Raw genomic sequence first — 13,454 nt, 5'->3', positions numbered from 1 at the left:
CTTTATACACTTTTTAATTTAGTTCATTTACTCTTTTTCTTTTTTTTAATTTGTTTCTCTTGTGTTTTATATAGATTTGTGTAAATTAATTTTCATGTATCTTTTGGATACCCAACTATCTAACGTAATGTAACCATGCTAACCGGGCACTGTGGTTTTTCCTATTATTTGTGTGTTGTGTATGCGTTTTTCTTTTCTTTTTTTTCATTACCGCATTCCTCACTCAACGAACAAACTTGCATTTCGCTAAAATTCATATTATTATTGTTATTTTTCGAGTGCGTTTAAATAAATATCTTTCATACGAAAAGAAATCTATTAAATTGCTTATTTTTGTTGTAAAATTGTTAAAAATGTTTTTTTTCAATTATTTGACCATGGATAAAAAGTTGATGTATTTGTTACTGTGTGTAGTTGCATTATAAATTGTTATACCCTACACCATATATATTGGGTTTGTGCTGATGTTTGTAACACACAATAATATTGGTCCTATACCCTTCTTAAAGTATACCAATCGGCTCAGAATCATTTTTTTAGTCGATTTAGCTATGTCCGTCCGACTGTCTGTCCGTCCATGTAAACCTTGTAATCAAACTACAGGTCGCAATTTTGGAGATAATTCAATGAAATTTGGACATGATCTTTTATGGTACCGTAAATGAAGCCTATTGAAAATAGTTAACATCGATTCATTATTTCACCCAGGCCCCATACGACTGAACCTCCGAATAGAGTTGGTAAACCTTGTAATCAAACTACAGGTCACAATTTTGGAGATAACACAATGAAATTTGGCTTACCGTACCGTAGACGAAGCTTATTGAAAATAGTTAACATAGGTCCATTATTTCATCTAGGTCCCATACCACTGAACCCCCGAATAGGGCTTGTAAACCTTGTAATCAAACTACCGGTCGCAATTTTGGAGATAATGCAATGAAATTTGGCTTATGATCTTGTATGGTACCGTATACGAAGCCTATTGAAAATAGTTTACATCTGTCCATTATTTCAACTGGCCCCATACTACAGAACTTCCGAATAGGGCTTTTATTTAAACCTTGTAATCAAACTATAGGTCGCAATTTTGGAGATAACTCAATGAAATTTGGTTAATGATCTTTTATGGTACCGTTGACGAAGCGTATTGAAAATAGTTAGCATAGGTCCATTATTTCACCTACCAAGGAACCCTCGAATAGGGCTTGTAAACCTTGTAATCAAACTACCGGTCGCAATTTTGGAGATAATTCAATGAAATTTGGCTTATTTATGGTATGGCACATGATCTTTTATGGCACCGTAAACGAAGCCTATTGAAAATAGTTAACATAGGTCCATTATTTCACCTAGGCCCCATAGAACTGTATCCGCCAAATAGAGCTTTTAAGTTCATAATTATCTTTAATATACTCGTATCTCGACAAAAAGCTAGTCTTGATGACCCTCATAAACTTTATAATTATAGGGCCTCATTTGATCCTAGCCTCTATAAAAAACCCCCATAAAAATTTTACTTAAATATCCACAGTTTTATTGAATATCTGAGGCAAAGTACGTACAATTCAATTTAAATACTTTTAATTATGAAGACTAAATAATAAATAACATTTTATTCGTATACAGATGTAGGGTATTATATGGTCGGCCTCGCCCGACTATAACTTCTTACTTGTTTTTAATTTATTTATTTCTTACGTTTATACACGAATATTTTTTCGTCGAAAGAAAAAAATGCTTTCATCCATTAAATGTTGTATTTTTTTGCCGAATCTTTAATTTAATTTGATTAAGCATTTCTTATCTTCTGCGGTATTTTATAACAGTTATTTTGAAATTACTGGACAGCCTAAAATTTGGTAAATTTTTCAGTTTTTTCTTCATTAAGCTGCTTTAATATAGGATCCATTTAATATTCAGAATATCGTTTTAAACCTTTATAAAAATACGTTTCTGATAAATTTGTTGTCAATAATGTCAAATGGTAGTTCTATAGACTAATCCAAAAAAATAAGTAGTCTATATACAAATCTATTGAGTAGGCTTTTGGCTAATCTGTTGATGGACTCTATGGACTATTTTCTGAAAAAGACTATAGTATAGTCTATGGAGTAGTCAATAAACTAATCTGTCAGCTTGTCTATTGACATAATTTTTTGACTTGCGGATAGACAAGACTATTGACTATTTTTTGGAATAGACTAGACCGACTAGTCTATGGAGTAGTCGATAAACTAATCTACAAACTGGTCTATTGACTTAACATTTAACTTGCGGATGGACTTGCCTATTGACTCAGTTATTAAGTGGTCTATGGATTAGTTTTTGTCTTAGACTATAGACTTGTCTATGGAATAGTCTTTAAACTAATCTTCAGGCTAGTCTATTGTCTATTTATTCTATCTATTGTCTATTTAGTAGTCCATTGACTAGTCTATGGACTATTTCTATTCTATGGAGTAGTCGATAAACTAATCTACAAGCTAGACTATTGACTTAATTTTTGGACTTGCAAATAGACTAGCCTATTGACTAATTTATGTACTTTTTTCGAATAGACTCCCGACAAATCTATGGAGTAGTCAATAAACTGATCTACAAGCAAGTCTATTGACTTAATTTTTTGACTTGCGAATGGTCTAGCCTATTGACTTATTTATTAAGTGGTGTATGGACTAGTTTGTTTGAAAAGTCTTTAAACTAATCTTCAGACTAGTCTATTAACTTTACTTTTGACTTTAGGATTGACAGGGTGTATGGAGCAGTCTATTGACTAGACTATGGACTAGTCAATTGATTAGTCTATGGTTTATGGACAAGTCTATCGTCTTAACTTTTAACCAGTGTTTCCTAACCCATAAGATGGTAATATTTGAATGTCTCACCATCACATTTAAGAACGTCGGGCATTGTGTATAAAAGAAATTGTTACTCCAAACGAATATTCAAAAACCGGAGATAAGAAGTGCAGAATATCTCTTAACTTTTCCAAAAAGCAATCGCTTTAAGTCCGTTTGCTTAAACAAACACTTCTAGAACCACACAAAGCTTTTCAAGATCTTTCTAGTTTAAACAAGTCAAATCACAAATGCTTTGGTGGAGTTTATGGACAGATTTAGTGCACTAAAACGGTCAACACTGCTCTCGTAGCAACAAATCCGGGGAGATATTGATCCTTTTTTATATCGCGTTAAGTTGATTACTATCTTTTTTACAAAAAAATTGTATTATTATCAATTTACTAAATTCATTTTATTTTACTGTAAATATATACAACACTTCAAAAAAATGTACAATTGTAAAATGCAACGCAACGTTGACAAGTGAAAAATAAAATAAAAACATGAACAGCTGTTTGTTAGAGTTGCCACATTTGCATTATTTTTTGTATATAATATTTTGTTGTTTTCTATTTTTTTATTTGCATACTATTTTTTTTACATTAACTAACTTCCCCTTTCTGGGCAAGTACATATTTTTTTCGGGAATTACTCTCTATCTTTAGCTTGAGTCTCTTTTTATAGTTTTATAATTTATTTTGTCCAAGGTAATCGAACTCTCGAACTTTTTATCGGTTAAGAGAGCGGTATTAGATTTGAACAAAATAATTGGTTGTTTTCCTTTTTTTTTTTTTTTTGAAATCTCTAAATTTTTTTACACCTGCCAAAGGCTGTGTTCGCTATATTTCTTTTCCTTAAGCTATTTTTATTTAGCAAAATGCATGTTTTTCTTAATAATTTAGTATTTGTGTATTTTATTTAGTTGAGATTTTATCCCAATTTATGACAACAAATTTTATCTTAATACAATTATTTTCTACTTTTTCTTATAGCCCGCTTTAAAATAACCTGATTTTTTGTAAATGCTCTCTCTCTCTTAGGTTTTCCTTTATTTATAGTCAGTGTTGCCAATTATATTTCAAAAATCACTAGGTTTTTAAAAGCGCTAGAAAATATAACTATAATAAGGTTTAGACTAGACTAAAGACTACACTATATACTAAACTATAGACTAGACTATAGACTAGACTATAGACTAGACTATAGACTAGACTATAGACTAGACTATAGACTAGACTATAGACTAGACTATAGACTAGACTATAGACTAGACTATAGACTAGACTATAGACTAGACTATAGACTAGACTATAGACTAGACTATAGACTAGACTATAGACTAGACTATAGACTAGACTATAGACTAGACTATAGACTAGACTATAGACGTGACTATATACTAGACTATAGACTAGACTATAGACTAGACTGTAGACTAGACTATAGACTAGAATGTAGACTAGACTATAGACTAGACTATAGACTAGACTATAGCCTAGACTATAGACTAGACTATAGACTGGACTAGACTCGGCTTTAGACTATACTATAAAGAGTACTATAATAGAACAAACTAGACTAAATATTTGACTAGACTTAAGATTAGACTTTAGGCTAAACTGCAGACTAAACTATAGCATCTAATATAGGCTATACTGTAGACTATCGACTTGATTGGTTGAAAATCTCTAAAATGCCTACACTAAACTGCATCTTCCAAAAATTGTCATTTGAGGAACTTCCTATATTAGGGGATAAACGTCAAATTGGCAGCAATGTTTATAATTTTCTTGTACTCTTGTAACAAACTCAACGCTCTTCTCTATAAAATTTTCCTCTATGTACAATTGTTGTTGTCTTTTTTTCGTTTGTTATATATGCAAACAAACTTATATACGTATATTTGTTTTATTGTTGCTTTGCTGCTTATATTTATAGTAGTGTGTGTGGTTGTGTGTTCGTTTTTTTTTTTCTTCTATATGTGTAATATTATGTATGTTTGTGTTGTTGTTATTGTATATAAAAATTGTTCAGTTTTGTTGCTGTATTTTTAGTTGCTTGCCGAAAGTCATCATCTGTATTTTGTTCGTTTTTATTACTTTTTTTTTTGTTCATAGTACTTCGTGTGTATTCGTTAGTTGAATTTTTTAAAAGGTTTTGCATTTGTCGTCAGTGCCGTGGAAGTCGTCGTGTTTTTTTTTTAATCGAAATTATTAGCGGTTGTAGTCAGATGTATACAAAAGTTTTCTCGCCAAAAAAATGAATAAAAAATTTGAAAATAATTATAATTAAAATCTGAAAATTTTACAAATAAAATTAACCAACAGCCAGCCATAAGATAAAAAAGAAAAGTAATTGTTTATAAAGAAAAAATCTTGTAAAGTTAAAAATTTCAATAAATATATAAAAAAATTAAGTTCAAATATTATAAAGAAGTAATGTATCATTTAAATATCATTCAACGTTTTATATTTAAAAAAATAATCAGCTTTTTAAACAAATCTATTTGAATTTGAAAATTTAAAAGTGCAAAGAGAAAAAAATTGTTATTCTTTTGCGTTGTACCTATATTGGAAAAAATAAATGTTCAGAAAATATTGATAGTGCTGCTGCTGCTAATGACTGTCATATAAATAGTCACCAATATTAACTATTTGTTAATTATTTTGTTAATTAATTGGTGTTATACTTTAAAATAGTTCATTTACATAGCTTGCTGCTGATGTAAGTAGAAAAAACCCACAATTTTTTAAAAGTTTTAAATCCCATAGTGTTTTTTATTGTTGTATTATTAATTTTAATACAAGTTTTTTTTTTTAAATTTAAGAGGATTTTGTTTTAATAAATTCAACGAAAATTACCATAATTGTGCAATAAAAACATAGCATTTTTTGATTTTAGAAAAATATCTATTTTTTGTATAAAAATACATATTTTTAGGTTAGGTCATTTTTTTATTTTATTTTTCATTCAATTGGTTAATATACGTCGTTTTGTGAAGTAGTCGTTGTTCATTGTCGTCTTTTACTTTTGTCCCCCCCCCCTTCACCGTAAAAAAAAATAATAAATATAATAAACACACACATATTTTTATATACATACAGAGTATACAAGTTTACATACTAATTTGAGTGGAAGTATATAAAAACATATTGACAGATTTTGTGAGAAAGAGCAACAGAGAAAGAGAGAGAGAGAAAATATTGAAAACTCATTTTTGTTTAGTGTTGCCATGTTTAAGGTTTTCGTTTATTATTGCAGTTATCAAGAATGGATACTTTAATGTTTAATTGGTCAGGGTTCCTTGAGTTTGTTCTCTGAATGTCATTTGGAGTTCCAGTATGTCGTCTTAAAAAATAGTTATGTATAACAGAATGGGAAGTTATACAGTCATGATGGAGAGGTTTAGAACTAAACTGATGGTATAGATTTGGCTATACTGGTGGGGCCACCCATGTCTATAAAGGTCTTTACTAGTTTAAATTAAGAACTTAAACCTGTTAGCGCCAGTTTCTCCTAGTTAGAGTGGCTAACTAATATATAGTTCGATGTCCAGAGTTGGTCAGAGTTCCAATTCCATCAGCAACCCCTAATGGTTTTGTAATCATCGGAGACCCAACTGCTGCGGTTTTTAGTTTTAGGCTGCAGTACTTTGAAAGTTACTAAAACTTTGACTAGTAGCGTGGAAGCTCCAGACACTACAAGTGAATTATAAACTAGTGTGCTAAAAACTAAATTGATCGATCAGGTAGGCGATTGGGGCTACGTAGTCCTTCAAAACTGGGTACCTTAAAGGCTCTACAGGTCCTAAACCCCTACATCAGGTGCGGGCAAGGTGGTCCGATAAAAAAAAAAACATCCTGCGTATCCGTTAAAGCACTTTATAAACACCAGAGACCAAACTGAAACTTTGACTAGTAGTGTGAAAGGTCCAGCCTAAAACTACGTGATTCTTAAAAACCCGGTACCTCAAAGGCTTTCGAGTAGAGATACAAGCCGAGACGGCTCAAATCAGCTGCGTCTGGCCGCCGGTAATATTTGGCAAGCCGCGCCGCCGCCGACTTCTTTTGGCTCAAAAGCTAAACCGGCTTAAACGTAGCCGCTGATAAAGATTGGAATCGTACATGTATTTCAGATAATAAATTAACCAATTTGAACGGAGTTGCCACTAATTTAAATACTTATGGCAAATTGAAAACAGTTGCCACATATTATTGTGCTAATATTCACCCCTGTTATACATTTCGATTACGTTTACGCATTCAGTTACACAACGATCGAAAAAAGGTATTCCAACAAAAAACTGAAAAAAAGAAGCAATTCCATTTCGAATAGGGGCCGTTAAAATAGTAAAAACATCTATAGTAATGACCATTTTCTGTAGATAAAACTTATATAGAGACAGGTTTTTATATAACAGACTATTACAGAACAAAAGAAAAAGTTAAATTGTGTCGACAATTTAGCCGCCACCGATACTTTTCGCCGAACTAAAATGGTTTCGCCGCCGTCGCTGATCATTTTGCAAGGAGGTCCAGATTACTCTACCACCAAACTGGTTACCTTACGGTCAAACTTTATGTAAAAGGGAGCGTTCGAAAAAAGATTTGATGTTTTCTTTAACTGATATCTCTTGAACAGTCATAAAGTTCCTTAACATGTACTTTTAGGAATGAAACACTATAAGAGCTAGTGCTGTAACTAGCACACCTGTTAAACTTGTAGACATTTTAATACAATTGAAAATTAATTATGGATATGGTCATTAATTAAATATTAATCATAAATGGGGGATTTATAACATTCCAAATAAAATTCCTTTAACACCATGTATTTATAATTAAAATCTAATTGATAATACCCTGTTTTTTTGCGCAATAGACTCTCTCTCTTCTGTTTACATTTGTTTTTTTTTATTCAATTCTCTTCACCTTTAATAAACCCTCTCTCTCTAAGTGATTTTTGTATGTAGGCATTTTTGTATGGTATGTGGTGGTCTCTCCTCGACGAAGAAAAAAAAAAACAAATGAAAAATCAAAAACAACAACAAAACTTCTTTAAAAATGTACGTAAAATTATTCCTGGCTGATTGTTCATTGGTATCGTACGTACGTACATACATCGTCATTGTTGGTATACGACCAACCATCCATCTCTATCCATACCTTATCACTGGTACAGTTTACAAAAACAAAAAAAACTTCTGAGAAGCAAAAATAACAATAATAAAATTAAATAAGAAGTATAAAAAAAGTGGTGTACATGATTAAAGAAAAAATATATATAAAAATAAATAAAAGACAACAACTAACAAGATTTCTTTCATCTTACAATAGGCATATAAACATTCATACATACCTACTAGGTGTTTGGGAGTGAGTGTAATGAGAATTTTGTTATTGTATAGAAGAGAATGAAAAATATATAGAAGAATGTGTGTGTTTTTTCTATACGTGATGATGGAAATTTTAATCAATGACAAAAGATTATGAAAAAAATTTTATTAATTTGGCGGTTTTAAAATTTTATTATTTTTAGCAAATTATTTGCAAAATTTAAAAATTAAAAAACAAATTTAAATTTCTTTTTCTCCCCCACTTTGAATTCTTTTTGGGTAATTTGGTGAAATACCTACATGAGTTGTAGAAAAAAAATAAAACCAGTCATACGGAGCTAGCTGCTAGCTAACAAAGCCAGGCACAACAAAAATGTACACATAAGTATTAAAAACAAAAACAACATGTATAGACAAGATTTAGTCATACTTTGCGCGCTTTTTTATGTTTGTTTATGTATTAGTATAATTTTTTTTCTTACTTTTTTATATTTTCTTATTAACTTCTTAACGGGGTGTATATTAGATTCGTTTTTTTTTCTTCTTTATTTTTCATTCATTCGTATGTTTAATTTAGCTCTTTCTTCGTTTAATTTCAACAACAACAATAATATTATTTTGTGATTTTCTTACAAAAAATATTCCTATATTTATAGGTACATATTAAAATAAAAAAACACAACAAAACTGATTTGCAATTAAAAAGAAAACAACAACAACAAAAAATACTTGATTTCACACACCTTCTGCCATTTAATGCATCCACATTTACTGTGTAAACTCCCTACCTTTTCCTCCGGTTTATTTTTTTTCTCCTATAACAGATACAGATAATCACCCCACTTACATACATTTATGATTTGTTGTAAATCCATATAAGCAAAAACAACAAACATTTTTCACTCTCTTGTTTTGTTTTACTAATTCAAACTTTTCTCTTTTTTACTCCCTTTTTTTTCCTTACTTTATTACAATACATATTTACATACTAATGTAAAGTACATTTACATTGTTGTTGCTTTTTTTTCTTATATTTTCCCCTAAAGAGTTAAATCTGGAAAAAATCCCTTTTTTTTGTACTCTTGCTTTTGTTTTGTTTTTTTATTTTGGCGCTTATTTACTCTTTCTCATAAGGCTTGTTGTTTTTGTGTTTCTTTTTTTCTTTTTATCATTGTAGTGTTTTTTTCTTTGACAGTTTAAGAAATTTGTATAATTTTTGCAAACGTTTATAAAAGGGGGTGTTTAATTAATGTTAATTGTACAATTTTTTGTCAACTTTTTAATATAAAAAATTATTTAAATGTTTGTAGAATATTAACAAGAAATAATTAATAATAAAATTTTAAAGAAAACGTTTTATTTCAAAAAAAAAAAAAAAAGTTTTTGACCAGTAAAGTTTCTATTAAAAAGTGATTTAATGGAGATAGAAAACTCATTTTCTAGTAAATTTAGAATTTGTTTATTAGAAAATTATTAAAAATTTATAATAAATTTATAATCTGTTTAAGCCAATCTCCATGTGTGAGTGAAATGAAAACTTAATGCCATCAGAAGATTTGCCAAAATCTGATAGACTTACCTTCATAGAAGTTGTTTTGCAATTAAAATGTAGGGCAAAAATTTCGGCTAGTAACCAAGGAATTATAACCAACACATTATAATGTTTTAACAGAACTTACAAAGAATGAATTCTATTTAGAATTGAAAAATATATAAGTAAAATTTCATTGAAATGTCTACATGAACTTTGACAGTTCAATAGTATCCCAAAAATGGCATTTTGTAGGCAAACTCAGTTACTCCAATTTTACACATGTCGCTGCAACAACAACAACGACTTAAATTTGATATGAAATTACTCCTTATACTAATGTTGTCGCTGCTACAACAACAACAATATTTCGGATAGTAACCAAGGTAGGCCTACGGTTAGTTTAGTGGTTAGTGTTCTAGTCTGCTAGACCGGAGGTAGTGGGTTCGATTCCCACCTGAGGCACTGGTTAAGGAGAGCACAAACAGGCCCGATAGAGGCCTAGGTGTATTTCTTCGGATTGACTTATATATGTATGTACATTCTCCGTTCTAACTAACTAACCGAGGAATTGTGACCAACACATTATACTGTTTTAACAGAACTTAAAAAGAATGAATTTTATTAAGAATTTAGAAATATATGTGCAAAATTTCATTAAAATGTCTTTAAAATTGCAACATTAAGTTTGACAGTTTAATAGTGTTCCAAAAACAAAGGAGAAAGGATTGTCGAGGAACGACTTCAATATGTTTCGAAAATTACTCCAAATACAAATAATATTCACAAATATTAATCCAGAATGGGACAAAGTTGATTAAAACGCGAGTCATTACAGTTCAATAGTGTCCCAAAAACAAAGGAAAACGCATGTCGCTGCAAAAACGACTTAAATATGATTCGAAAATTACTTATCCAGAATGGAACAAAGTTGATCAAAACGCGAGTCATAACAAACACATCAATAGTTTCAAAATTGATTGATATTCATAAAGTGGTTTTGTTTACATCTAAATTAGTATTCAAAATTCTACTGAGTGTAATGTAAAAGTATTGCTTCATAGAAATTTCTTTAGAATTACATTACCATCAAAGCAGTGTTCAAAAGTTGGTGTTCTGGACGTTTAAAAAAGTTCCAATATTCATTTGTTAATCAATAATTTGAAATAGTTTTATTCAAAATTGATTCATATTCATAAAGTGGTTCTGTTTACATCTAAAATTGGTTTCAAAATTCTACTGAGTTTAATGTAAAAGTATTGCTTCATAGAAATCTCTTTAGAATTACATTACCATCAAAGCATTGTTCAAAAATTGGATTCAAAATTCTACTGAATGTAATGTAAAAGTATTAGATTAGGTTACGTAGGCAGGTCGTCTTCGCGTTGTCATCACTGGGTCACACTTGGATCCAGTATTTGAGCCCTTTGTGATACCTGTAACGAAAGAAAAAGGGTCAGCGTATTAGTACACTTCGACCTAATCACTTTGGTTTTCTAGACCAAACCAGTTTGTTGCACGAATATAGGAATCTATCTTTCGGACATAGACCTCCGATAGATCCTATAAGTCATGCAGAAAATAGCTACCCAGCAGACCCATTATGTGTGTAAAAGTATAGCTTTATAGAAATCTCTTTAGAATTACATTAGAATCAAAACAGTGTTCAATAGTTGGGGTTCTGGTCGTTTAAAAAGTTTCAATATTGATTGCTAATCAACAATTTAAAGTAGTTCTCTTTGCAATTGTTCTAGAGCAAATTCTATATTTGTTAGCTTTAAATGACATAAACTTGTTTATAACTAGTCTAATGTAAAATATGTAATTGGTTTGCAGAAAACTCTTTAGAATTACTTTAACATCACAAGAATCTTTCATAGATGACCTTTATTAATATAAAAGCGACATTAATATTCGTTCCACAAATGATTGACGTTCATGAATATTAAGAGCGTTTGTTTTCTAGAACTATTTCTAAACTTAAATGCATTAGACATCGATCGATCTTAAGCTTAATTGTAAGCCCCCCCAAGATAGCAGATTGGAAATAGGATTTGATGAAAACTGTGTCATGCCTGCCAGGAAACTAGGTTTTGAATAGATCATAAACTTTATATTTATGTTCTATTCTAAAAATATGTACAATATCTCACTTTTCATTATAATTTATTATACTTTTTCCACAAAACTAATAATATTTTATTTCTTTTTTCTCATTTTAGATTTTGAAGAATTACTAATCGTAGCAGGTCAACACCAATTTAAACTGACCTTAACACTCTCAACTAAATAATACAACGTCAACAATAACAACAACACGGAATAAATAAACTCTTGTTCAAATCGAACAATTGTTTATCATAGCTAAAGGATTAAAAAAAAAGGAATAGTATACAAAGTAATTTGTATACGCAAAATACACACATTAATTTAAAGTAAAAACAAGTGTAAAATGCAAAATAATCCAATGAATAAACGACGTAATTATAATATACAAAAATTCAAAAAATACCAACAATTGCAATTGCAACAACATCAAATCTTACTAAAACAATTAGTAGTTACAAATATAGAAAAACGTTATAAGCGTTAGACAAAAAATCTCTCCCCTATATTTATTAAAAGATAATAATATTTATAAAAATAAAACAAAATAAAAATAGTAATAAAGTTTTCCACATACAAAATAAATAAACACTAATAAAAGTGTTATTCAATATTTACAACAAGTTACATATAAAATAATAGAATTTCAAAAGATAAACTAAACAAAAAAAAAAAAAAAAGAAAATAACAAAAAAAGACCGCTTAACTTAATTTAAAAAAAAGTTAGAAAAAAAACCAACAAGTTTATACTTTTTGCGACTTTCTCTATCTCTATCTCTCTCTCGCTTACGCAAAAGTTTAAAAGCAAAATATTAAAAGTGAAACCATTAAAAATGATGAAACGTACTCGCGAAGAAGTACAATATGGTGCACGCCCAGGTCCTGGCGGTGTGGGTGGTAGTGGTGGCGGAGGAGGAGGAGGTGGTGGTGGTGGCGGCGGTGTTATTCCCACCACAGCTGGTGTTGTAGCGGGTACAGCAAATGTCACCACAGGCGCTTTAAATATTGGCACTGTTGTACCCGGTCCACATACAACAGCTGGTGGTGGTAGTGGTGGTGGTAATACTGCCTTAAATGTTGGATTGGGAGCTGGCAATATAGCAACGGCAGGTTCCATTGCCCACCATCGTATATTGACACCACAACATGGTGGCGCTCAAACTATAGCCTATTTACCCTCAACAACACCCGTTACAGCAACTAATCTTAAGTCTGGTGGTGTTGTAGCTGACAGCAGTGCTGGCGGTAATAATGATGGCAGCAATACTGTCAGTGGTGGAGTCGGTGGTGGGGGTGTAATAGGTACCGGCAGCGGCAGTGGTGGTCGCATAACACAATTAAGTGGTGGTAACACAGTGGTGACATCAGGTGTTGGTGGTCCTGGTTCGGGAAATGCTAATACTGTTGTCCAACCTCAAACTGTACAGTATTCAACCTGTAAGTACTTTTTTATCATAATTTTTATTTTATTATTTAAAATAAGTTGTTCTTTGTCATTTTTGCAAGTTTGTTAAAGGATAAGAAACCTTTACTTAGTGAGAGATCTTTGGACCTAGTTTCTCTTTAGAATTACTTAGCATCACAACAGTGTTCAAAAGATCGCGTTCTGGACGTTGATATTCATTCTAGAACCAATTAT

At 30.7% G+C, this 13,454-nt stretch overlaps 1 protein-coding gene across 4 annotated transcripts in view; it reads left to right on the top strand.

Annotated features, from left to right (window-relative positions):
- Positions 1-13,454, top strand: part of LOC111683953 (paired amphipathic helix protein Sin3a) — a 44,197-nt gene that overhangs the window by 10,925 nt on the left and 19,818 nt on the right. For all 4 annotated transcript variants that reach the window (XM_046954725.1, XM_046954723.1, XM_046954724.1 and 1 more), the window contains exon 2: positions 11,932-13,252. In XM_046954725.1, coding sequence (XP_046810681.1) covers positions 12,649-13,252 — 604 coding nt within the window. In that variant the 5' untranslated portion in view covers positions 11,932-12,648. The remainder of the gene's footprint in view (positions 1-11,931; positions 13,253-13,454) is intronic.

Source organism: Lucilia cuprina, chromosome 6, assembly GCF_022045245.1.
Source record: "Lucilia cuprina isolate Lc7/37 chromosome 6, ASM2204524v1, whole genome shotgun sequence".
Taxonomy (NCBI): Eukaryota; Metazoa; Arthropoda; class Insecta; order Diptera; family Calliphoridae; genus Lucilia; species Lucilia cuprina.
The sequence above is the reverse complement of the archived record's forward strand: the minus strand, read 5'-3'. Positions and strand labels throughout refer to the sequence as shown.